Raw genomic sequence first — 27,600 nt, forward strand, 5'->3', positions numbered from 1 at the left:
GAAATTACCCTGTTTTAGTCAGAACCTTAGGTAAGAAAACTCAGTCAGGAAACAGGAAATACAGAATGTCATGATCTCAAGTGAAGAAATCAGGGCACAATGGCATTATGTCTTCTTATGATCAAGGCAAAAAGCAACGAAAAGACTGGGAAATGGCCTTACCTCTGCTGTTGTTGCTAATTGCAGGGCTAGCTGGAACTGGTATGTACTAGAACAATTCATTTCAATGAACATTTTCCTGTATAGCAGAGCTGATGGTTCCTCTTTTTACAAAAACCTTTTCATTTATAACCAGGTAGGAATCTTCCTTTGTTTTTTAAAGGCTGTTTGAACAGAATTGTTGGTCTTACTCTGGGCTTGGTTAAAGAGTTTGAAATTTCTTCTGAGCAAATGACAGACCACGAGATGTTTAACCTGGGTTTGTTTTGAATTCTTGTGGTTATTAGGCAAAGGTTATGAGGCAAAAGTGCAGCTTTCCTGTACCTCACAAAGTTTTTTCTGTTAAATATGACTGATTTCTTCACCTTCTAGATGTGTAGAATTAATTTTTATGTTGGTTTTATTTCCAACAAGCAGTTCTTTACAAATCATCACTTTATTCACTAAATTAGAATGCCTACAGTTATAGTTCATTTAATTTTTTTGTACAATATGTGGAGCCCAGTGATAACAATGGCCCCACATATTGTACATTGAATTCATAGCCTGAAAGGCAGCAATGCCTTTATATTTCTTTTTTTTTCCACTGACATTAACCATGGTTCTCCTCACATTGTTCAGATGGAAAAATAAACAGGCCATAACATAAAATGCTAATTGTGTTAAGTAAAATATAGAAGTTAAAACAAAAAGAAAGTAAGTTTCACCTGAAATATAAAAATGAGGTATATTGTTGCAGGAGGTTCTTTAATTCATAACAATATTTTACATGGGTAACAGCCTGTGAAGTCATTAAGTATTTTAGGAATATTATTGAACAGAACCATTGGCAGTAGCCAGGTAGAACAGAAAATATCTTAGAGAGGTGATGTTCAGACTCCAGTTTGTAAAAAGTATTTTTATGAAAAGAAAACACTAAACTTGTAAGTTCATCCTAATAAATGTACTCATCCTTTTGAGTATTTTTCTTCTTTGCACTTAGATAGTCAAACAAGTCAGGGCTAACAGGGCAATTAATATCTTTGTCACTTTTCTTTGTCATTAGTTCAGTTAGTCTTGGTTACAGTAGGAGTCACATCAAAAGAGAACATTCTAAATGTAGCACTGAATTCTCTGTCATAGTTTAAATGTAATGGTGTTGAACTGTTTTGGGCTTTTATTTTCCAATACACTTCATATTGTTATATTTAACTTGATTTGAAGAAGTCTTTTAAAAAGTTAAATTAATAATTATTTAATTAATTTGTTGCAATCGTAATGGTGTGAAAGGGTACTTAAACAGAATGTTTTTGAGTCCTCCATTAAAAACCTTCATATGGAGAACAGAAGAAGTTATACAGTCAAGAAATTACATTTCTGAATTGTCTTTGTTTACAGCATGAATTTAGGTTAAAGAAGACTGAATATATTTGGTAAGGAGGACATTTGTTGGTATCCAATGGGGCCTAGTTAGAACCCCAGAAATCTCAGTCAAGTAAAAACATTAAACCTAGGAAACAGAGGCTTGTGTTGATCTGGAGAAAGAGGGCAGTTGGTGAAGGATAAAGAACATTATAGGAATAAGGAGTTGGAATTTATTTGGAAGCTGATTTTTTATTTTGAGAAAACTAGAGTATTTTATGAAGGTTCCTGTAATCAGCTTAACTACCTGGTCTTGTGTTTAGTCTGGTACTCAGTGAATTATGTAGGGGTATCTTTTGTGGGGTTTTTGTGTTTCATATTTTTTCTGTGTAAATAAATGTACCCTGCACAAAGGTTAAATGACTTCATTGTGTTGGTATGCTTTTTGTACCTTAGAGGTCAGAACAAAAGGATTCCAGCTTTGTTGAAGAGTAGTTCCAGTATTGTTGTGGCTCATATCAGGGCTATAGTGTGGCCTTAAAAAGCAGGATTTTTGCTGATTAATTGAAAATATGTATAGGTATTAGTCAAAGTAATAAGAGAGCGTATGCCTAAACTGGGGGTGTTGTAATTTAGAGTACCATAAAAATCTGCCTTATGACCACTGCTCTTCCTAATTTAAATTGAAGATCCAGATTCTGCAATAGTTAGTAAACTGTTAAGTTTACATGTTTTATGATTAGTTTTCACATCCATAAACCGGTACTAGTGTTCAGATTAACTCCTGAACACAGATTACTCTATCTACACATTCTGTGAGCTGTCATTCCATCTCTTTGATTGGCTGGGATGCCGATCTCTATGCTAAGGTGCTTTCAAGCTGCCTGGAAGCCTGTATGCACAATAATAAAGGCTGTATGATAGTGGTGTTCTGAAGTGTATTGTGCCTCTGACGCAATTTGCATACCCCCCTCCAAAATACGCATGCTGCTACAGGCATTGTCTCCCTTGTGCCCTGCTATTTGCTGAAACCCTATAGTGAAGATTGACTTCAAAACTGAATGGAATGATATTGTTCTTGTATGCACTGTGATGTACACTGAGAAGGGAAAATGTACAGAACAAAAATTAGGTTAAGCGCTTAGATCAGGGGACCATGTGAAATATTCAAGACATACAATATTATAGTGAAGGACATAAGATAAGATCACTTTATTTGCCATATTCAATTTCTTGCATTAGGAATTTGTCTTTTCACATACCCCAGCTTGCTCTCCAGGAGACACACAAAGAAGCTTGGGGTCAGAGTGCAGGGTCAGCCATTTATACAGCACCCCTGAAGCTGTTGGCGTTACAGACCTTGCTCAGGGGCCAAACAGGCTAGGATTTCTCTGTCAGCCATGGGATTTGAACCAGCAACCAGCACAGATCCTTAGCCACAGAGCCACCGCTGTTAACACACTAGTGTTAATATTTTCTGATGAAAGAGAAGTCTCAAAATATAGTTTTTAGTAAATGGGTTAAAGACAGAGAAACATATCAGAGTGGTAATCAGGTACAGTATATGGTAATCCCTTGATATACTCTCACTGAAAAACAGAATTGGGTGATAAGGGACGAAGTTAAACATGCTAAAGCACTGAATATTAAACAAGAATGTTTCCCAATACAGTTTAAGCTGGATGCTCTTCAGCATGAGAAAAGAAGCTGGGAGGAAGGTGCAGAGTTATAAGGCCTTGTGAATCATGCCTACAATATGGTATGAAAGAAGATCTGTTTGAAAAGACAGGATGTGAGTCATCTGCATATCTTGGTCAGTGGTAAACATTGAAAATGTATCTGTTAACACTATCAACAGCTGACACTATCACTGCAAATAATATCAATTTGCTATTACCAGTCAAGTAGTTCAAGTTGGTGAGAGACTGTCCATCTCCAGTGAATAATCTAAACACAGTGTTACTGGGAAAATGAGTAATGCACCCTATTTAACATGCTCTAATTTGTGGTTTTGGGAGGCTCCCAAGATGTAGTTCTAAGAAAAGGAAATGGCTTAATTTTTTTTTCAGATCTTTGAAGCTAAGACTCCCTAGGAAATTCAGATTGCTATTACTAGTGGACCAGTAGGTGTCACTGTCCCCTCTGGAACAGAATTTAAAGAACCAATTCTCAAGTATGGGGACTGTGCTGTAGGGAGTACTGGTTTCTCAGATAGATTGTAGATTCTACAATTATTTTATGATTGAAGATCCTGTGGTACTGTTTGTTAGAGTACAGTTGTTAACCCCAGTGTCCTGACAAAACTCATACAGTCTGACTTCTGTAAATTCCCCCTTTCATATGAAATAATTCCTAGTGCCTTGTGTTTGTCTTGTCCAGAGCTGTGTGTTATGGGTACCTATTCAAATAATGGATACACATTTCTTTATTCTTTGTCCTCTATTTTAAACTAGAATATTCTTTGCTCTCCCCTAGTAGTCTTACTAAATGAAACCAGCGATCTCAGCCTCTTACAGCAGCAAAAACCTGCTGTAAGGGTGGCTGACCTCAACAGCCTCACACTGAAGTGGGAACCTCCACATTCCTACACCCAGGATAATTGGATCTTGGCCTGTGTGCTTTGTTTATATGGTTCACTGAGCTGCTCTCGGTGGTGTGAGGTGAGGAGGTGGGGATGTGGACAATGGAGGCTTGGAAGACTACTTGGTCAAACTGTCATGCCACAGTGCTTCTGTTGTAGCTTTCTGTTTCTTGCTTGTGGGTTGTTTGTTAGGGGATGTGGAGTGTACCACTGTACCACTGTACTGTACCACCAACAGCAGGGGAGTGAGGTGTGATTTTTTAATTTATTGTAATTTTTCAAAATACTAGTTCACAAAAGGTTTGCTTGACTTGATTCAGTCTTCTTAGTCTTTATAGAGCAGTAGAACACGACTTTCAACTTGCTTAGGTGCATTATAAAGTCATTCTTCTGAAAGGTCATGAATTTGATGTTTGAGTTTATCGGGGCTTTTGGTAAATACAGTATCTACAATAAGTTACATTAATCTGAATTCCCTTTTTCCCCCAATCCACCATCTTAACATTTCTTTGTTGTGACATTCCCTTTTGCAAGTCTTCATCTTGTCTGTTTTGATGGAGTCTTGTTGGTGATATTGTGCATCTACTGTACATATATTTAATGCGTGTGTATCTCAATGTTTTGAGTCCTTAGAGTACTGATGATTTCTGCACTAATTTACTGTAAATTCTTTCTCATGGTTGATTAATCCTATGCAGAAGGCACAGATTTATATTCTCTGAATATGTTCAAGACAATTTGAGCATGCACCTGAATCTTGCATATTCTATTGGTTTTCGGTAGGTGATCTGTTAATCTCCTGGTGGAGTTTTTTTTAGAAAATTGAAAATTTCTTATATACTGAAGGTTCTTTCAGAAAATCCACTTTAAAACCATCATAACCAGATGTTTTCTGTTTGTCATCATCTTCTTTGCATACACTATGTCTTCTAGTAGCTCTTCTGGGAAGGCTGTGCTTCTTCTTGCCCTGAATGCACAGCTCCTCTGAGGTCTTGTCACTTCCATGATGTGATTCTGTTGCACATTTCTGATGCATCTAGATTCTTTTTTATCACTTTTGGTTGATGCATCATTTGATGCTTTCAGAGGTTCTTGATGTTTATGGACCTATTTGGTTTCCTCATCTATTTCCTTCCTTTCAAATTAACATTGCGCAAACTCGTTCTCTGTTAAAGATATTGAGATTGTGCAATCTTCTTGTATGTGTTTGCTAATTGTCTTGAAAACAACTGGGACTTTTTCAGGTTTCTTTTCAAGGCTGATTTTGTGCTGAAAATGTTTGTTGTCCTGTCTGTCAATTCAATTAATGCGTCTTTAATTTTTCAAAGCAATTTAACTACTGAATTCAACCTAATTTGATTTTTCTCTTCTTTGAACCTTCTCTGACATCTTTTAAGATGACTTTATTAATGTTCTTAAATACATCAAAAACATGTATTTGTAATATCAAAAACTTTGAATGTGGACAATCTGCAGTTGGGAACTGTTTATTGGTAGCTAGTCTAACCATTTATCTGTTGTTGGATATAAATATATTAAGTAGCAATGACATCACAAGGTTAGAAAGCAGAACTGTCAGAAGAGTTTTAATAGTTATATATAGTTATAGTAAGAACTACCTTTTTGAATCAGGGTGTTTTAAAGAGCAAGCTGAAATCATTATCTTACTGTACATTGTTAAATATATGAAAATGAATTATCCAGAATTAGATTCTTTTTTTTATGGAAAGTATTTAATTTAGGAAGTTAACTGACACATTAACAAACTGTTCACAGAATCACTGTACTTTCAACACCATATGTCAGTAGAAGTGTTTACAGGGATTTCTTTGGCTGAATCCTATTAATGAAGTAATAAGAAAATTAGTAATCAATAACCTTCCATGCAGGCAACTGTATCAATTATTTTGTTATTTTTTAGATTAATTCTCATAGTTCCAAAAACAGACACAACAAAAATAGTTGCATTTTCAACTCTTGGTCATGGAAACATTTACTGGTTTTGAGGTTTTGTTTTTGCTTAGTTTTGTACGGTTTCAATTTATCATCACACTAATCCTGAGCATGTCAGTGACAGTGCATTGCACATACAGTATACACATAATTCATTCGGTTTAGTACATTGATGGCTTTGGAAAATGTGCTGTTTTCAGTATCTGAGCTGGCTGTTTTTCACATAGCCAACTCAATGCTTGACCTCACTGAACAGTGAGAATTTGCATCCAGTAATAAAACCTTGAACACGAATGGCTAACAGATCAGATGTATCTATGCTAGAATAATATTTCTGCTTTATTATGTGTTACATGCTTTCTCTGGACATCAAGAGCCAAATTCACTTTGAAGAAGTTCTGTAGACTTACAGAGATATCTAATGCAGGAAGCTGAACAGCCACATTTTATGCAGACTGTGTGAAACCACCAACAGTTTCTAATATTAAAATCACTAAGTGTTCAGGAATGACTGAGCTTTAGAGTAGTCTTTAAAGATAAAATTACCTCTTGCACATCAAGGTTTCTTAAAATCAAAAGGCAAAACCAGTAGTTGCTAAATACAGAATTGTTTGCTTTGGCAACACAGATGCTAAAATTACAACAACAAAAAGATTAGCACAGCCCATGTGCAAGCATGACACACACGCATTAAATGCACCATGGTCTCTTAGTCTACATCCAGGAATCAGCTCAGGACACTCTTCTGAGATGTTCATTTTCATTTTTTTAAGCCACTCCAGTGTAGCCAGTTTTAGATTTGAAGCTTACCCTAGGATTTGCCAGGACTTTCCTCCATTTCTGATCCCTTCAGCCCTGACAAGCTTCCCAGTCTTTGTTAATGACAAACAGTACTGCAACATACCACTGCCACCACCATGCTCAACCGTAGGGATGGTGCTGACTGACTGATATACTATGGTGGGTTTGTGTCAGATGTAACACTTTACAAAGACAAAGGTTTTGTCTTTTCTAAGCACAAAACATTTGACCACAAAGGCATGTCTCTGCAGTATCACTTTAGTGCTCTGCTGCAAAATCCATGCGAGATTTTAGGTGGCCTTTTTTGTGGGGTGACTGGGATAGTATTGAACCATTTCCCCCCATCTCAGCCACTGAACTCTATAATTCTTTGAAAATTGCCACTGATCTGGTGGTGACATTCCTGACTCAGTTTAGAGTGACAGCATGATGCAGGTAGTGTCTGGGTACCTTCCAGTTCTTAAAAACCAGACCTCACCATGCTCAAATAGATATTCTAAATAGAATAGATTCATGAATTCACTTGAAATTCACTAGTTGACTGAGCGGCCTTTCAAGGAGAGGTTTATTTATTCTGAAATCACGAGAACTGGTCACAGAGGCCACTCAGCTAATTGTCCAGCTCCTTAAAAAAATTGTATGACTTTAAATAAATTTACTGTAGGTTTTCCACAGCAAAGAGTTTGATTACTTATGTAGTCATAACTTTTACAATTGTATTTCAAATAAATTATCTATTTACTTCTTTCTTTGTGTTTTTTGCTTTGACTGCATGGAATAGCTTGTGTGTAAAACAAATGATCATCTCTATGGTTACAGTGGGGTGGAGCGGTGGCTCTGTGGCTAAGGATCTGCACCTGTGGCTGGAAGGTTGCTAGTTCAAATCCTGGAGCTGGCAGAGGAAACCTACTCTGTTGGGCTCCTGAACAAGGCCCTTAACCCTAACTGCTCCAGTGGTGCTGTACAATGGCAGACCCTGCACTCTGAGCCCCAGCTTCTCTCCCTGTCTCTGTGTCTCATGGAGAGCAAGCTGGGGTATGCAAAAAGATAGTTCCTAATGCAAGAAATTGTAAAATGAAGTGATGCTCATTGCAGGAATTAGTATTTTCCCATGTTATTAATATTTTGTATGTTTACTTTCTATTGATATGTAATCAGTTAAGCACCAGCTCAATTCATGTAGATATCCATCCATCAATTTTCTAACTACTTTGTCCAATACAGGGTCATGGGGGAGCCAGAGTCTATCATGTACAGTACAGTATCCATTTATATATATATAAAACTAACATTTTCCCTTTTCATATTGCATTTCCAATTAGACTACACAGCATTTTACCCCTGTTTGGTACAAGTACTGTCATGATCTTAAACATGGCTTGTCAGGTTTAGTTTGACAAACCTTAACAAGCTCACATCCAGCTGTACGTATTGTCTAAGGAATGCTGTTCTTTTTGTGAACAAATGTTTGTGTTTTCAAAGAGAATAAAATAATTTCTTGAAAGAGAGCCATGTTTACAAACCTTATTTAATTCTGTGCAATCTTTTACAAGATTGGTATCCATATGAAATGTCTGAGAGTGGTGGTTCTTAATGAAATAAAGAGTACAACAAAGCACAAAGTGCAGTTAGCCGGCAAAGTGCAGTTAGCCAGTTTATGTACAGTTAGCACTCAGACAGATTCAGTATTAGTCAGTATTACAGACATCCTTGTCAAAGTCCCTAATACAATGTGAGTGATGTGAGCAGACACAAAAAGCGGCTATTCCATTTCACTGTTTGAAGGGTTTAATGGTGATTTATAGATATTAAAATCACTTTGATGAGAAAACAATTGATTGGGGATTTTTTTCATTTGGAAAAGCAAATGCCATTCAATTTCAATCCCCTTTGCAAATTGAAAAGATCTCCATGCCCTTGCTCTTATTATGTTCCTGTCTGCTCAGATGTGGTAAAGCATAGCCTTTCTGTGCTCTACGTCTTCATCCTGAGAGAGTAATTTACCAAGAGCGTGTGGTTGACAGGCCAAGTGCTCAGACTTCCTTGTGATTTTAGCCCTGTTGCAGCATACAACCAGCAGTCTTTAAAACCAAACTATTAATAATTGATTCATCTTATCAATAAACATTTGAGCGCTTTAGGTAGGAACCTACAGTGTCTTATGGGTCGAAGTTTGTTTTATGACTTCTTGGATAGATCTCATAGCCCTGTGAACCAGTTTAAATTGAGTCAACTTAATTGGGTCCTTTTTGTTAGATTTTGTAACTGCCTCGGTATCTAATCTGAACTGAATCTAATCTGAAGCTGTATCTCAGGACGTTTTGAAGACGGTGATTCCAGCGCCAGTGAGCCCTTTCCTGAAAATGAAGATTCTGCAGATGATTCCCTAGATGATGAAAGTCAGTTAAGTAGCATGTGGCTTCATACAATTCTGATTTCTTGTGGATGTCCTTTATATTTACATAGATCCAAATGGTTAACAACCAATCAATATAGAGCTGAAGATTTGCTGATGCTTAAAATGATAAACAATGTCTCACCACCAGACAGCCACTATATACCAGCAGCTACTGTATACCACCCTGCAACTCATGACTAGCAACCCCCTGATGCTAAACAGGTGTGAGCCTGGCTAGTACTTGGATGAGAGACCTCTTGGGAAAGCTAAGGTTGCTGCTGGAGGAGGTGCTAGTAGAACCAGCAAGGGATGCTCCAAGGTCCTGACTCTCCATAGTCATTAAAAATCCCAAGCCATTTCTCAAAAAGAGTATGGGTGTTGACCTGGCTAAATTTCTCTTTACCTATCATGGCCTCCTAATAATCCACATCTATGAATTGGCTTCATCACTCTATTCTCCTCCCCATTGGTAGCTGATGTGTGGTGAGCGTTCTGGTGCACTATAGATGCTGTTGCCTCATTGAGGTGGATGCTGCACATTGGTGGTGGAGGGGAGACCCCATTACCTGTAAAGTGCTTTGAATGTTATGTCCAGAAAAAGTCGGTAAAAGTGTAAGGAATTAACATTATTAAACAATGTTACCTATATATACATACAGTAAGCATTAATACTTCCTGCTTTATACCTGCATTAGATGATTGTCCTATGAAGTGATTATTTCCTTAAGAGATCTTAAACTTGGGGCTAGGCGTTTTAAGGAGGAATAGTAAATAAACCAATTTTGATGGGCACCTGAATAGTTCAACCAGTAAATTTGACCAACAGAGTACTGACTGAGCTCTATGATCCAGGTTTTACGTGATACAGCCTGGATAATCTCACCAATGAACCGTACCCAACTATAACCAGGGTTCTCCAAGCAGTGACACAAAAATATCTGAGCCTATTGCTGAAAACAAATTAATTAGGCTTCATTCAGGGATTAATTTGTTCGGGATTAGTTGAGTAGGCTTTCACAGCTACTGCTGACATGGGGGTTGTCAGTTAGGAACATACCTAACAATAGAAGATTCTAATTAAAAACAACTATGAGGAATGTATTGTAAAACATGTAAGGCATGATTTCTCTGGTTCTTCTTCCCAGTTGCATCTGACAGTAATGGCACGACCATCACCAGAGCAAACATTCTACAATCTACACGTGCAGTGGTTGAAGGTTAGTTAATTTCTTATCCATAGCTTCTCACAAACTTTTCCTTTAATTTTTTCCTAAGGAATTTAATTTATAGTCATTTAGGAACATGACACAAATTCTGTAACTTTTAGGTTCTCTAACTTTTCTTTTCTACTGTTTTTTCCATCTTTTTGTTGAGATCAGAATTGCACAGCTTTGGGCCTTCAAACTCAATGTCCAGCAGATTTTTTAAGTCTCATTAAATCATCGATACCAGGCTGAAGACCTATGAAAACTGTTCAATTGTTCCCTTAAAACAAATATTTTGCCCAACTACTGTAGGTTGTTAGGAGATAAGGTAGAATGAAAACTCCCATCTGACAGTAAATTTAGCCATCCAGGATCTGAGTGAGATGGCTCCATTTAAATATTAATGCTCATTGTGTTCCATCAGAAATAAGCCTTGTTGTTTCTGAGAAATTGTAGCTCTGAGAATTTTTTATTACACAGTGTCACAGTATTCAGTGGCCAATCATTTTTTAAGATCTCTGACAATGACTCAGGAGAGAATGAGATGCTTCTCTGATATCTCCAACTAGCCAAACCATTTATAAGATCAGTTTATTGGCCATATACAATTTCTTGTATTAGAAATTTGTCTTTTTGCATACCCCAACCATGAGACACACAGAGAGAGAAGCCTGGGGTCAGAGCGCAGGGTCAGCCATTTATATGGCGCCCCTGGAGCAGATGGGGTTAATGGCCTTGCTCAGGGGCCCAACGGAGTAGGATTCCTCTTTTGGCCACGGGATACAAACTGGCAACCCTCCAGCCACAGGCGCAGATCCTTAGCCACAGAGCTACCGCATTTGTGAAACGCTGCATGTTCCACAGTGCCTGAAATAAAGTTAGTGCCAACTGAAGGAGAAGCACACCTCTCTCCCTTGACACTGAAAGGCTGCAGGCACCAGGCAAGACACAGGCTTGACTGTCTGTTTGCCAGATAGCCAAGAGAATCCTGGATGACTAACCTTGAGCCTACAAGGGTCAAAGCGGGCTGGTGACATGACCCAGGCTCGAACAGACATTTGGCTTGGACCTTGGAGATCAACCTGCACACTGAGCTACTGGAAACATCAAAGGCCAATCTCTTAATCAGACAAATAGCTTTAGTTTCTCTCTGACTCATTCTACTGTATGTGCTTAACAGCAAAAATGTAACGTTATGCTGAAAGAAAAAACACAGCCCAACCAAAAACAAGGGATCCTTTTCCTTTTCACAAATTAATCCCTGAATGAAGCCTAATTCATTTTTTTTCTATGCTAGATTTTGAACCAACTGTGTTCCCACATATTATGTGCAAACTATGAAAAAGGCAGATTCTAAACTTAACAAGAGATCATTAATGTTACTGTTCAGAATGAATTATTTTCATAAACGCAAGATATAATGCACATATTGATAGTATTTCTAATGTTTTCAAAGATGATGGTAAAAATTCCAGCAGCAGAAAAGAAAACGAAGAACCAGTGGATGACGCAAGCCCACCATACCCAATTATTGTTCCTGCTGCGCTTCTGCTACTAATAACAATCATTGTTATAATAGTTCTGGGAGTGATTTATTCCAAGAGGAAAAAAAACAAAAATGTGGGTAAGTCCTGTAAATTTCCAATTTGTCAGTTCTTTCTGAATTACACAACTAAATTAAAGCAGCATTCGCAGGTGCTACAGAAAAAGAAAACACGTAGAAATGAAATTCTCTCTACAGAGCAAATTGTTTTTATAAAACCTTCAACATTGTCTCAGTATTATCTTAATTGTAAGTTTTATCTATAATATATGAGATAATCAAACTGACATTCCAGCATACAATGGTAGAATATAGATTTTTAGATAACGCTATGTTATTCTTGGTAGATGCTAATAAAGTATTTTTGATAGGGTTTTTTAAAAGAAATCTCACAGACTCCGGTGCACAAAACAAAACTCAAATCAGTGGAGGATGCCAGCTCACTTATAATGTAATGCCCAGAAAGTTACAGCCTACAGCATGAAAGATGATTTTCTATTGACAATTTAAGATTTATATGTTCTCTTAATCAAATTGTTTTCTCCGTTAGGTTATGAGAAAGAAGATGGACATTTAACTGGTGGGGAGATACCTAGGTAAGAAGAAACATGCTGTGTGACTGCAATACAAGACCTCCTAACATGAATGTTAACATAAACTCTCTCTCATTCTCCAAAACAAAAGGACAAAGTCCTATCAGTTTCTTAAACAGTTAATTCTCCTTTGTCAGCCACATCACCACTGTACATCATAGTAAAGCTTTGCAGTTCTAGAGTTTGTTTGGATAATTAAAATAGGCCGTTTAACCTACATTCTACAAGAATTGGTTTCCATTTTACAAACTGGCCCTGTCTGTACAGTATGTCTATCAAACAAGCTCATCTTGAACCACAGGAAAGATTCTAATTCAGCTCTGGGGTGACATCCTCTGTGTGGCTGGGGTAAACAGCAGAGGGGCTGTGAGTGTCCTGCCCCAGAAAAAGGAAACACCTGGATACGTTTATTTGTGAACCATTCCTTTGTAGATTTTGCTGTATGTTTGGGATCATTGTCTTGTTGGAAGATAAATCTCCGTCCCAGTTTCAGGTCTTTTGCAGACTCCAACAGGTTTTCATCCAGAATGGTCCTGTATTTGGCTGCATCCATCTTCCCCTCAATTTTAACCATCTTCCCTGTCCCTGCTGAAGAAAACCAGGCCCAAACCATGATGCTGCCACCACCATGTTTGACAGTGGGGATGGTGTGTTGAGGGTGATGAGCTGTGTTGCTTTTACGCCAAACATATCGTTTTGCATTGTGGCCAAAAAGTTCGATTTTGGTTTCATCTGACCAGAGCACCTTCTTCCACATGTTTGGGGTGTCTCCCAGGTGGCTTGTGGCAAACTTTAGACAAGTCTTTTTATGGATATCTTTGAGAAATGGCTTTCTTCTTGCCACTCTTCCATAAAGGCCAGATTTGTGCAGTGTAAGACTGATTGTTGTCCTATGGACAGACTCTCCCACCTCAGCTGTAGTTCTCTGCAGTTCATCCAGAGTGATCATGGGCCTCTTGGCTGCATCTCTGATCAGTCTTCTCCTTGTCTGAGCTGAAAGTTTAGAGGGACGGCCAGGTCTTGGTAGATTTGCAGTGGTCTGATACTCCTTCCATTTCAAGATGATCGCTTGCACAGTGCTCCTTGAGATGTTTGAAGCTTGGGAAATCTTTTTGTATCCAAATCCGGCTTTAAACTTCTCCACAACAGTATTACGGACCTGCCTGGTGTGTTCCTTGGTCTTCATGATGCTCTCTGCGCTTTCAACAGAACCTTGAGACTATCACAGAGCAGGTGCATTTATACAGAGACTTGATTACACACAGGTGGATTCTATTTATCACCATCAGTCATTTAGGACAACATTGGATCATTCAGAGATCCTCGCTGAACTTCTGGAGTGAGTTTGCTGCACTGAAAGTAAAGGGGCCGAATAATTTTGCACGCCCCACTTTTCATTTTTTTATTAGTTAAAAAAGTTTCAAAAATCCAATAGATTTCGTTCCACTTCACAATTGTGTCCCACTTGTTGGTGATTCTTCACATAAAATAAAAAATGTATATCTTTATGTTTGAAGCCTGAAATGTGGCAAAAGGTTGAAAAGTTCAAGGGGGCCGAATACTTTCGCAAGGCACTGTATATACTGACCCCATTACAATACTGGGATATTAGGACCCACACCCCCTACTGGCACCACTAACACCTCTTTCAGCAGCAGTCTTAGTTTTTTCCCAGGAGGTCTCCCATATGGGTACTGACCAGGCTCACACCTGCTGAACTTCAGTGGGCTGCCAGCTGTGAGCTGCAGGGAGATAGTGTATGGCTACTGGCAAAATACTACTATATACTACTATGAATATACTTACACAGCAAACACATTCATTTAATTTAGTTTTCTATACCCCATTGCTCGTAGACTGACAAAGAGAAATTAGTTTGAATTAAATTATTTTCAGTGCAATCATTGCATCAGTTCTAGGTATATACTACAGTAAATGTGACAAAGGAAATTGCCTCATTATATCAAAAGATTAAAGAACTGTGTAAGACTGATCCACATCTCAACCTTTCTTCACTTCTGGGCTAAACTTCAAAACAGTCAGGCTTCACTGGGAGGAAGTTAGAGAGGCAAGCCATCTTAGTAGAACTGCAGAAAAGCATTGCTTTAATCTTCTCCATCACATCAGTGACTACAGACTCTGACACAATTTCTCAGGGTAAACATGCCCGTTGCATTGTCTGATTATGTTAAATAATCAAAAATAAAACAAAAGCTCTCGCAAGAGGTGATGCTTGTAAATGTGCCAAGGCAGAAATACACTAAAGCACAAAGAGTGGCCTTTTTCAGACTTTAATGTTGTACATAATTTCTTTTGAGGAGCAAGTGCAGTTCAAAACACAGGTGACACAAATAATATTTTCTGAAAAACACAGGTTTTCAGCAGCTACAAATGAGAAGAAGGCATTCGGCCTACGGTATGTAGCCAGTTTGATAGTTAGTACTTGCAATCAGGATCTGATCCTGCCATTTTTTGAAAGATGCCAGGGTGGGTATCAGCCTAAACAGCATGACTGAGTAGGTTACATTGCGATTTATATTAATGTACTGTAGGTAACACTTTGTCTACAGAAGTGTCTCCAGTTCTCAGTTATACAGTAAATACACATCCACACAGTTTCCACTTGTGACCTCTGGTTTGTGATTCACTCTTTTTTCTGAAGAATTTGAAAGAGTTTGAGTTGATGTGTTTATGCTGAAGCAGTCTGGAATGTCTGACTGGCATTATCAGAAAGCCCCAGAAGGAAAGTGTTATTAACTTTCAACTCTCCTTTGTTTTTAAGCCCCATGTTTGAGGATGATGTTCCCTCTGTGCTGGAATTAGAAATGGAGGACCTGGAAAAATGGATGATAAAGAAAGACTGTAAGTTTACTTTAACCCTTCTGTACATTTGTCTATTAAGGGGGCATTTTCATCAAGTGGTTCTTATAAATAAATTGATTAGTCAAGTATTATTGTATGATATATCAACCAATGTAAAATCTCCAGTTGTTTTACGACTCTACACTCAGGCTGGAACCTAATTTAGTTTTCAGACTGAATGTATGTAGAACATAATTTAATATGAATATGAATATTAATCTCGGGGGTTCTTTAGTATTTAGTGTTTCATACGGAGAAACACTGAAAAACAAAAACTTGTTTATACGAGACAGTATAGTATCTTGTTTATACGAGAAAATTATTGTGTTTGTACTACTTTGCATGGGACATATTATTGATATACACTACGGTACAATGCAATACAGTATACAGTATTAATATAGTAGCCAATTTTTTTCACAAATTAACTATTGTGTTTAAGCGCAATCATTTTCTCGTATAAACGAGATACGTTTCTCGTATAAACGAGGTATTTTGTTCCTCTGTGGCGCTAATAAGTTCCATAGTTTCAACGCGCTATCGGTAGTCTGCGATACAACGCTAGCTGAGCATCGTCGGTATCTGGCCATCACTCTCGCTGTCAGACAGAAATAGCGACCCTGTGCGGTCTTGTTTTGAGTTACGTGAGAGGAGATACTATTTGTTCACAGTATCCCATAACAAATCACGTATTTTAACAAGAAGTTATTTTAAAAATTACATAAATGTTTCACTTATTCAGTATAGTCTACTTAAAACTAATAGGTCATCGAAGTGACTTTCTTTGTAACATGAGGAAAATCAGGGCATTATATTGTTTTGTAACTTCTAAACAGTCGCATGAGGTGCTGCAGATATTTGATCCTGTTGAGCTTGCTAGCACCGACTCTAGCTCTGTACAGTTCAAGCTGGCTGCGTCGACTACGTTGAGACAAATATGAACGACACAGTGGTCACCTCAGGTGTTTCTGTTTCGCCTGTTGAGCCTTCTTCAGGTGTCACGCTGGGGAGTACCCATGTGAAAAGCAAAATATTTTTCCCGGAGCAAACAGTTTGAAATACCTGACTTGAGCCACACCTGGGATTTAAACCCACATTCTGCTAGTCTTGAGTCCATTGTGCACGGACGCTGAAGCAGCTCCCCTCTTGTAATATGATCGTTTTCCTTCTTCAAAGTACCAATGAGATCATTTGGTTTGATGTTCTAACTTTTCAGATGCTTCAGATGTATCTTATTTACAGATACGTGGAGCTATATTTAATACAGCAATTTGAATGTTGCTCTTGGATAATATAAGAACATAAGAAAGGTTTGCAAATGACAGGGAGCACTTTTCCTCGTTTGGTAGTTTGGTAGGCGAGTGAATCTAAAATTTTGTCCAGCTCCTTCTTAAAAGTGACCAGAGTTTAGGCAACTCAATCACTTCGCTAGGAAGCCAGTTCCTCAAGATTTCCAGTTGTGACCCCATATCCTTCTTTCTGTTGTGTAAAACAATCCCCAGGGCTGAACTTATCTTTAACCCTGTATAATTATATGTACCTTGATCAAATCTCCTCTCAATCTCCTCTGTTCTATAAATTTAGGTCCGTATGAGACAATCATTTTTGATCAGGAATCATTCTTGTTGTTCTTTGGACTCTTTCTAAAGTGCATTTTAGTTATCAAACACATCTGCCATGTTTTTCCTATGTACTGGATTTAAAAGGAATATAATTCTAATAACAATTGTAACTCAAGCTCGGGGTCTCTGCAGTACATTTTTGTATCAGCAGAGGGCTCCGTTGCCTAATTTGTCGCTTTCTTTCATGTTATTACTGATGCATGGCCTCCCTCTCTGTATAATCAGCAATACCAAGAATGATTCCTTAAGGTTTTTGTTTCATAGGTTCCTTTATTTAACTAGATTTGTCAGTTGTTAAAAAATTCTCATTAACTTTGATGTGGCGAGAAGAAACCATTTATACAGCAAGACATTTTTACTGGAGCAATCGGGCTGAAATACCCCCCTCAAGTGGGCATCATTAGTGCTGCACCTGGGATTTAAACCCTCAACCAGAACCATTTATGTTGCTGGGTTTATTTGAGCAGTCTGGATATTGTACCTGGCTCAAGGCTCAAGCAGTACACTCACCTGAGACTCCCGTCAGGAGTCTAGAGACCTAGCCACTACCTTATCCCTAACGCCTCTCCATCAGGCATATTGTAGCAGGGAAAACCAAGCAGTGAGAAAACTATCCTCTCAATACAATGTAAGTAATACAATCAGACTGAATGTAACCGGACATGGTAAACAAGTGCAGTTATTAGGTAGAAACTGTTAAACCGCACACTTGGAAATGCCCTCAGGTACGGTATATGCAGTATGTAGTAGAGTTATTTGAAGCAAAAATGTTGTATATCTTTTTCAATATCTGTGTAATCTCACCCTTAACTACACATTCCCCCCTCGAGTGACGAAGCAAACGTTTCAATCTTCTCGTTACAGCTGGAGGTGAAGTGTTAGAGCCGGGAAAGGAGACGTAACCTGGCTTTCAGGTGGGAATGCATCACTGACTCTCTCATAACGTCTTTAATGCAGAAAAGTGAAATAAGGCTTTTAGGAACACATAAAGGTGGTTCTGGTGAAAGCTCTCTTTTGGGAACAAGGGTTAACTCATTTTACCTGATCAAATTCGATTCCAATGCAGCGCCAACATCTTTTTAGGTGTGATGAGACCAGCCAACCAGATTTATTTATTTGCACTTATAGGCCAGAACTGCAGTTAATTGTATAGTGCCAAGTGAGAACACTGTTACTATTTAGAATAATGGTCAAAGAATAAGATGTACATAGAAAACGTAACCATATCTAGACACTCAGAAAGCAGATGAAAAAGGAGCCCACAACTTCGGCTGAACAGAGTGTTCTCAAGGGACTAAGAACTAGCTTCATACAATATCGTCTACAAGGAGTCAGGTGTTCTCTGTGAAGGAAACTTAGGTGGGTCATTTGATGATTAGGATTTTAAAAAGCAGAATTTATGTTATCTAAGGTGTTGCCACAGGACATCGCTTCATCTGCATGTCCCTGTTCCGAATAGTAAAAGCAGCTAATGTAAAGTCTTTAATAGAAAATTATAAGCAAAAGAAAATCAATCCCTTCGTTTTGTCACTGTTTTATGCAGCAGAATATGTATTGGGTGCGTAGACAGGTTCGCCCTCCAGGGGGCGCCATAAACTCACTATAGGAGACATAAGCAGAAATAAAGCAGAGCCATGAAGTATTTATGCATTCCGATTGCAAATACCATGTTTATCATAAAATATCTGCTAGGATGTGTATCCCCTCGCTTTGTCAATGTGGAAAAGAGAAAGGAGGGTTTCATTTAAGGAGCACATGATTAGAGAACATAGGAGAAAGGGTATGTCATGTTTTCTGTGGCATTGCGAATCTTATATGATAAATTGTTTAATTACGGATCCGAAACACAATCTGCAGCACCTTCCAAAAGATCTGGGCCAGTGAAATCTAAACTCAGACTGGATCAACCAAGAAAGACATCTGCAGATGATGATGGAAACATCATCAGCACAGGCAGTAGAATTTTAAAGGCTACAAAACAAGATATAAGCTCTCATTAGCCCCCAAAGCAGAAAGTCCAGATTATTCTTTTGAAATGTAGCAATAGGAAGGTTAAAGAGTTGAGAAAGAAGGGAACTGCAGATGCCCCAAAGAACACTCCCTCATATGTAGACATGGTGGAGGAAATGTCATAGACTGGGTATGAGTGGCTGCCTCTGGGTCTGATTAACTCATTTTTATTGGTCATTTAAATAATCGTGGAAGCAGCAGGAATTGGAGCCGTGGTAGCTCAGATGGCAAGGGTAGCTCTGACGTCTGACCAGAAGGGCCAGGGATCAGTCCCAGATAGGAGCAAGTGATGTAGCTTGCTCTCATTCCTTCCAGACAGCTCCCAGGTCCACTCAGCCTGCCTCCCACATGAGTACTGGGGGTTAATCCTTCTGGGGATAATAGGCCCGCCAGAGTGTGATGCTGACCACATGACCTCTACTTCCAGTGTTGGATGGTCAAGAAAAATGGTGGCCCTTGCCCCCCCTACCCCCACGGGCCTTTAAGGGCTGAAAAGGGATCTACCTACCTGCCATCAGGAATTAAATCTGAAATTTAAAGAAATAATTTAGCTGCTTGCTTTAAAAAGAAAAGGCTTCCAAACCAATTGGACTTTTTTGTGTAACATGATAATGAGATAAAGCATAATCAATGTCAAGATTTGAATCCTGCTCAGGATTCATTTTACATGCCGAAGAAGAAACTGAAGTCTAAACACACCAATAATAGGCAAGAAACCCAAACTGCTGCAACAAAGCATCTCAAATAATTACACAAAGACCTGATGCAGTTGTTGACTTTCAGTGAGACAAGATGGCCCAGAATACTGACTTTTACACCCTGAAAAGCACATCAAAGTGAGCGTGTCCCAGTACTAAAGGTCTCTTTAAATCCCTGGCTGATGTTTTTGTTCTTATATGGTTATGTGAGCATGAAATGACCCAGGAAATAAAATGTATTTCATTCTTATATTAATATTCATATTAATGAATAATTGTAATTACAAATTCCCTGACTGTAAAGCCAGTATAAGTTTTGATTTTGCTGTGCTAACACTTTTGTAGTGTTTGATGTCAAAGGTGTACACTAGATTAAATTAAATCTTTGAAGCGCGTATGGGGAGGACAAGCTTTCTTCAAGAAACAGGAGTGTCAGGATTAAATCCAACAGTGATTGCAGCACAAAGTAGTAGAAATGAAATTTAAAGTTTGGCAGCGCTAGGCTGCCTGCAGAGTTCTCGCACTGTAGAATTAAGAATTTAATACATGGTGGCTTAGGAATTAAAGCTTATATTTTCCCTTGAATATCTGAAGTACACACACTAGCTGACATTTGAGGATCGATTGAATCAAATGGATGGACTGTTTCAGTGGCGGGCAAACTGCAGAGATGAGACAGACTTCCATCACCTTCCCTGTCCAGAGCAATCCCCAGATCTCAATCCTGCTGAAAAATGATGGGCGCAGTGAAACATGCAGTCCAATCCCACACACCATTACCCTCATCACAAGCTCAAGTCAAGGTTATCCGGCTCGACGCAGGGGATGGGACTGGGTTGCACGGGCTCAGAAGCTTGCGGAATACCTGCCATATCCAAGCTGCTCCTGCTGCTCACAGAGGCCCGACATCACATCCAGAGGGAATAGGGAATTCAGCAGGGCCACCTAGCGCATGTTCTGATTACTGCAAGCAGAGATGTTCACTTCTGAATCCCGAGAGATTACTGTATGTGGAATAAACTTTGATTCAATTGTTAGAAGAGGCCTGTTTGTGTTTTACTGCTAAACTCCTCCAAAATGCTCCTGAGTTCAGTGAGTGAATCTGACTGTAAGCCCCACACAATAAATTATTCATAATTAATCTGAATGTCCTTAGATGCTATTAATCGCATCTTATGTTTTAGATTTTACAGCATTACATTGGCGCTAATTCTGCAGTTAGTTATACTGCAAGGTATAGTAATTAGTACTAATCGTCATGATCATATCGGCAACAGTATAGGAGTGTAAAGAAATGAAGTGAATTAAAACAATGGTGATTCATTTGATCTCTTGGAACTATTCAGAGCACAAAAAAAAACACGTACAAAAACAGCTTGAAAACTTCAACATAGGGCTAAGTAAAAAAACCCCACTACAAGTAAGGGAATTAAAATTTCTTACCATAACACACCTATAATAATCAAAACTTGGATTTCCTTAAATAACCAAAAGGATTTCTGGTTCCCAATTCAATAGTTTTGAGACTCCATGGTGTATAAAACAGAAAAAAAAAGAATAAGAATTGGTATATGTGAAATAATATGGAAACTACTAGTTTACTTAGCACCATTGAGGGGGTAATTAGAATCAGCTGGTTAAATATCTGGATCATTATTATAAATTATATAGTTATAATTAGCTTGAATTCCCATAAGCTAGTGAAGAGAGACAGAAAAACTGTTACTGGAAATGTCTAGTTAAGGGCATTGGTACTGAAAGAGGTGCTACCTGTAAGGAAAACTCACAACCATATTCATAAGGAAATATTTACTGTTGGATCATTCTGTTATTTCAATAATCTTGTATCTTTGTATTATATGTTTAATTAGGCTACCTTCATATTTTATGAAGACTTTCTTGAAGATCCCGTTGCGTTTTAGATATGCCAACAAGCACAGGGGGATTTTCACAGCATTTTCACAGTTTTCACAGCTCTGCCTTTTTGCTGTATCAAGGCCAGACTTGATAAGTCTCTACCAAGATCATTTTAACATGCTGCCTGTCCTGCCCCGAGTGTTAAGTTTTCCTATATGGAAGTGAAATAGCCAGGGATAAAGAGGATACAGGTTCAGGTAGGGTTATCATACGACTGGATTTTCTCAGACATATCCTCCTTTTTGCTCCTTATATCTCCCTCTGGGAGGAATTTTCAAATATCTTAAAATGTCTACAATACTTCCCTTATTATTTTTCCCCAAAGGCTTTCGATTCTTAACAACTCTTGTACAATTATCTGCTGGTACACATCTCATCAGCAGCCCCCCTTCCCTGAGTGAATTTTCAAATACGGTAATCCTAGATTTGATAGTGGTAAACAAATCACCAGCTCCCCTGCTATAAACCTATACAGGAGACCGGGATTCGATAGTTCAGTAAAATACATTCACATGTTCAAGTACTAGAAGTGGGCCCTGTTGCCTTAGAGCTCTTTGGACCTGGATTTCAAAGAAGAAAAGTGATGTCACTGCAATATATAGCTGTGATACTCCTTCCAGTAGCACAAATTATAGATGGGGGCATGTACATCACAAACTATACAATGTTGATGTTTGCAATGATACAGGTACTTGTTTTAAGGGCAGAACAGCAGGCCACAAGCAATTGTTGGTACACTGTGTATGTATGAAAAGGCCCCAAAAAATCCCAAATCCAAAACAATTCAGAGGACAATCACAGCTGCTCAATGTATCTTTCAAACACACTGTGCATTTGTATTACTGTATTTGTTAAAAACTGGAAACAGTGCTCTCTGGCAGTTATGAAAGGTATTAAAAGTTTGAAGGTTCTTCTCTGTTCTACTGCTACTAAATGCTACAGTACATGAATTACCGGTTATTGTGGTTACTTAGTATAATGGTGCTTTCAAGAGCTTTGTAAGTTGACTCTTGAGCACACACTATACATTCCCTTCATGTTAACATACTACTTAAATATACCTGTTTAGCAAAATAGAAAAATGTTGTAGGCCAATGATTCATAAGTCATTTGTTATATATATCATTTAGGCACATTTTTAGTAGATTTCTCGGAACTAAATTGTATTTTCAAAAATCAACTAGGAGCAGTTCAAATAGCATTTTGAATGCATTCATTAACAAAAACTAAACGTAATTGGGAGTACTTGTGAAGTATCTGTTTTACAAAGTTTTGTTTGTAAAGAGCTGCAAGGGAAAGTTGTGATAAAGCTGCTTCCTTGCAGTTTATGGGATTGATTGTGAAGCTTGCATGTTGTCTCCATATTCACATGAGTATTCTCCATCCTCCCACCTGTGTGTGTCCCTATGTGGATGGACTGGCTTTACATCCAGGCTGTACCACCTTGTGCCCTATGTTTCCAGGATAGGCTCTGGGTTCCAAACCAGGAACAAACGCTTTTCCGATGATGGAACACAGGAAGAGCTTGTAATCATTTCCCACTTAAGTCAAGGGAAAATTTTAATGGTGTTCTATATAGGTTAGTCAAAATAAAGTAATCTTAAAGGGTATATCATCAACAATATAGGAGTTCTGGCAGTTCTTATTGTGTTAAAGTATCTTAGATTTAATGGACTGCAGTATGAACTAATGTCTCCTGCCTGCACTGATTGTCATTGCTCTCACAGAGGACAGAATGGCTGTGTAAGTTTTGAACTATGACCCACAGCTCTCTTCTTCAGCCATGGTGTTTGAACAGTAGAACAACTGTAGCATCTGTTAGCCATTATGCAAGCATGCGTGGAAGTGTGGCCCTGCTCAGCATGGGTTGGCCTTTAATTTGTGTTTTGAGGTCAAGGTCCATTAGCCAGGGTATGAGCTCATGTCTTCTTCAGTCATCTTTCCCAGGTTTCTGTATGCCAGTAAATCTGAGATGCAGACGTGAACCCTAGACAGGCTTTTAAAACAGGAGGCAGATGGTGAAGACACCAAGCTGGAGATTATATTAATTTCAAAAAGGAGGCTTCCAGTTAAGTCATTATTTTCTTAATAATACATCTAATAAAGATACATTGCTCTGATTTAACAACGAATAGAGGTTTTGGTCGTTTGGGTCCAGCACAGAAACAGCAGTGATTACTATTAAAATGGAGGTGGGCACAGCTGTGATTGTCTTATATTCAATTTAAATTTTATTTTCACTTCAGATGTCTAAGTGAGGTCAAATTAAACTCCCTGCTGTGTTATATTGTACTGAAAAGGCTTTTTCCCCACGAATCCAGCACTGTTCTCACAACATCATGCAATCAAATGAAAAGCTTTATACAGGAGATACATCACCCACAAACAGGGTCACAAATTAACTTGCTGTTGTTACAGAGGAGTCCCTGTGAGTGTGGTTTTCTTGAGCAAAAGAAAGGAAACCACAGACTCCGTCAAAGAAGCACAGTTGTCAGGTTCTATAGTACTTGATAAGAGCCATAAATACAGTTAGTCTGAAGCCTAGTTGTTAACTATTTAAACACTGCTGAAAAACTGAATTTCCAAAAGTGATTGTTGGATGGATGTCTTTATTATAATTAGTAATATTAGGATGTTTTCATTGCAAGACATGAAAAATCATTGGTATATACAGAAACTGACTTGGATTACAATAGCTGCAGTGACACAACATATTGATTTGTACTCTTTCCCTACATGCTGACCTGGTTGGATTAGAAACAGTTAAGTGTTTAAGAAATTAAACTTTCAAAAGTCCTTCTTCAACACATGCCTGTTTTGAGCCATCCCATATTAATACACAGTTAGAACAGACAGTTGCTTACATATTGCTTTGCAACTTTTGTAGTGCTCATATACTTTTACAAGGAAATGGCACACCTTAATGAACACTTTCACGTTTTGTGGTTTTGAGCTTAACACTTGTACGCAGCGCTTTGGGTGGTATATTTTGACTACAGAAAATATTCCCATAAGGTGCTTCTCCCAAATATGCATACTGTATGCTTCCTTAGTTACTTTGCAATTAAACTCTGATGTGTCTATAAGAAAACCTGGCCACAGATACTGCCAAGTCTTCCGAGTTGGTTGCTGTGTACAGCAGATGGCGCTGTTCAGTGATCAGGAATTAGTCCCTCTGCTGACTTCGCAACCAATATTAGTGGCACTCAGATAATTACTTTTTTACAAGCACCAATGACTCTCTGTGACTACCAATACGCTTGAAAACCACCTTATCCAGGTTCATAGATTTTTTTTTCCCCTGGTTCAAACCTTGGAATGGAATTAATCAAAGACAAATCATTGTAATTGTTCTAATACTGTGGTATTTCTATATCCCCTTGTTTTGAATTTTCTCAAGACAGGTACTTTATAAACTACTGACCTACCTGACCTGCTTATTGAGCAGAAATGTTTTGATTGTCAGCTGCTTTGTGCCCTTCATTACAGAGATGAGTGTAACCAGCTAAAGAACACGTATGAAAAGCTTTTCTTGTGGAATCCTAAATATTTTTTATGTCTGTTTTCCAGTCATTGATGAAGAGGTGTGGCAGCTGTCTTTGTTTCCTTCACCATTTCCTGTAACTCTCATACAATCAACAGGTCAGTTCATCTGGAAAATACATCATCACTCCTTAGGATCTGGGTGCTGTTGATGACTGAAGTCTACAGATTCTACAAAAGAAAAGAGTACTTCATCCCTTTCAAACAGTTTTGAAAAGAGTGAGCTCCAGTCTATATCAGAGGGAGTAGAAAGGTGACGAAAATGTAAGATTGTTTCTCAAGTCCTTAATTTGTCATTCTGTTCATTGAATTTAGTTCAAAATGAATGTTATTTATATTATAAGAATATTGTAAGATACTATAGCATTGCTTACGTGTGTTTTACAAAATTATGTTTTTGATTGATTTAACTGGAAAGGTTTAGACAGTGAACATTCTTTCACACAAATAATATGAGATTTGTGGTTTGCAGAGTAGAACAAGACACAGTTGGTAGTATTATTAAAAGCCTGCAAGGATACCATGCAGGATACCACAATGCTACTATTTTTTTGGTTAAAATTGTTATAAACTCTTCATCAGATTATTTCCTTTACCAGTTTGATTTAAGGTAAATATCGTGTAATGAAACTGTTTTTGAATTACAGACGAAGGATTTAATTAAACAAAATCTGAATCAGGACCTAATTTATGGATCAACATCAATAATCATGCTTCTAAGTGTTTTGGAAATTCCAAATACCATTGTAGCAATCTGGGTTGAAGACATTTATAGATTCAACTCCATGACAGAGAGATGTTATCTTTATTGGAACACATGGCTGATGCTGGCCTGGGTTAGAAAGAGGCAGATTTGAGAAACATTGAATGAAAAATGCATTTGAGCACAACTAATCTAACTAAACTAAAATAAAGAAAATCACCATTGAACCGTTAAAAACACCCAGGTCTTCTATATTTCTGCTGTAAATCTTTATCTTGTTTCTATATGGTACAGCTGGAGGCATATTTCTTAAGAAATAAAAGGTTTGATGCTGTATCCTGAAATCTCAATGTTACAACATCTTAATTATTTCAAAAGTCCTACATATTTTTTGTAAACGCACATTTTTGCTCCGGTCTTTCAGGAAACGTCCCCTCGAATTTCATTCTTTTTTAAGTTACTATTCTAGAATTTATTGAAATAGGCTAAAAGACCTGAAACAAATATTATTTTCAGGTAAAAGGTGCCATTTGGCTCATGAAACATCATTTCCATTGTTCATGACTGACTATCTTTATGGGGATATTTTCTCAAATATTGTCATCCTCAGACTTGGACATATAACTGATACTCTGCTTATACATCTCTAAACCAGCCCATACTCTTCAGACCCTTTCATACTCAGAGCTTCCTTATTAGAAATCCTTCTTTATGATTTTCTAAAATGTTCAAATTGATAGGAAATATTTCAATTGTTTTAGGCCGTACGTATCAAATTAAGTTTCGTGTTCTTATATTATCATTCTGTCACAGGACCCTGTGTGTGAGTTGAATTAAAATACTTTTATATTGTGTAATTTTAGTTGTAAAAAAACAGCATGAAACTGTCAGACAAAAAATATTTCAAAACTAGGTGAAGCTTGCACGATACACTTATAGTGTTCTTAACTGATCAACAGAAAAAAAGAGCTTGTTAATGTTAGAAATATCCTGTCTTAGTGGATTTTTGAGATACCTTTGTCAAGGGTGATAAGGTTGCGACATGTTAAATATTGAAGTTACGCATTTGCAAAAAATATCCTTTGTATTACTATTTGTTGAACACCCCTGGAGAATAATGCAGTTTTTAATGACTGCTACTTGTTGTCAACTGGTCTCATTCAATATGTATGAAATACCCATAGACCTGCAGCCTTCTGGCTGCTTTGAACAATAAACCTAGAGATCTGTGCTCCAAATTTCCAATGCATGCTCTGTAGAGCAGTGAATCATTGGATATTAATAGAATTCATATGCAGGGGAATAGGAACAAGAACAGTTTGTCTGAAAAGCAATGCATACAGATAAGGACTATATGACAGCATAAATAGGCTCAATACTCTTTAAGCATGTATGCTGCCAATCCAGGGGCTAGCATGGGGATTACTTTGAAAAATGGCCTTACAACTCGTGCTTTTTTTCTCATTTAATTTGCAAAGCGTAAACTGTTTTCTCCGAGTGCGCTCTACCCAAGTATTATTTCTGCACATCTGATGCACAGTGTTGTATCTGCTATATCCTTAAGTCCCTGTTGCGAATAGTGTTCGCCTGTTGTCTGATTTAACAAGTCTCTTGAGTTTACTGTATGTAAAATGTTGCTTATAAAAATAAATGGTTCATTTTTCTCACAAA

The 27,600-nt window shown here is 37.9% G+C and overlaps 1 protein-coding gene across 2 annotated transcripts; it reads left to right on the forward strand.

The window, feature by feature from the left end:
* Positions 1–6: 6 nt before the first annotated feature.
* Positions 7–27,600, forward strand: tmem154 (transmembrane protein 154). Of its 2 annotated transcripts, none has more exons than XM_015344724.2 (8): positions 7–201; positions 9,151–9,234; positions 10,379–10,450; positions 11,895–12,062; positions 12,532–12,577; positions 15,357–15,436; positions 17,923–17,972; positions 25,254–27,600. In XM_015344724.2, the coding sequence occupies exons 1-7, from the start codon at positions 108–110 to the stop codon at positions 17,958–17,960; spliced, it is 582 nt and encodes a 193-aa protein (XP_015200210.2). In that variant the 5' UTR covers positions 7–107; the 3' UTR covers positions 17,961–17,972; positions 25,254–27,600. The 2 variants fall into 2 exon arrangements, with proteins under 2 accessions (XP_015200210.2, XP_015200209.2); XM_015344723.2 differs by having other exon boundaries at positions 8–201; positions 25,326–27,600.

The sequence above is a fragment of the Lepisosteus oculatus genome, chromosome 1, assembly GCF_040954835.1.
Source record: "Lepisosteus oculatus isolate fLepOcu1 chromosome 1, fLepOcu1.hap2, whole genome shotgun sequence".
NCBI classification, from domain to species: domain Eukaryota; kingdom Metazoa; phylum Chordata; class Actinopteri; order Semionotiformes; family Lepisosteidae; genus Lepisosteus; species Lepisosteus oculatus.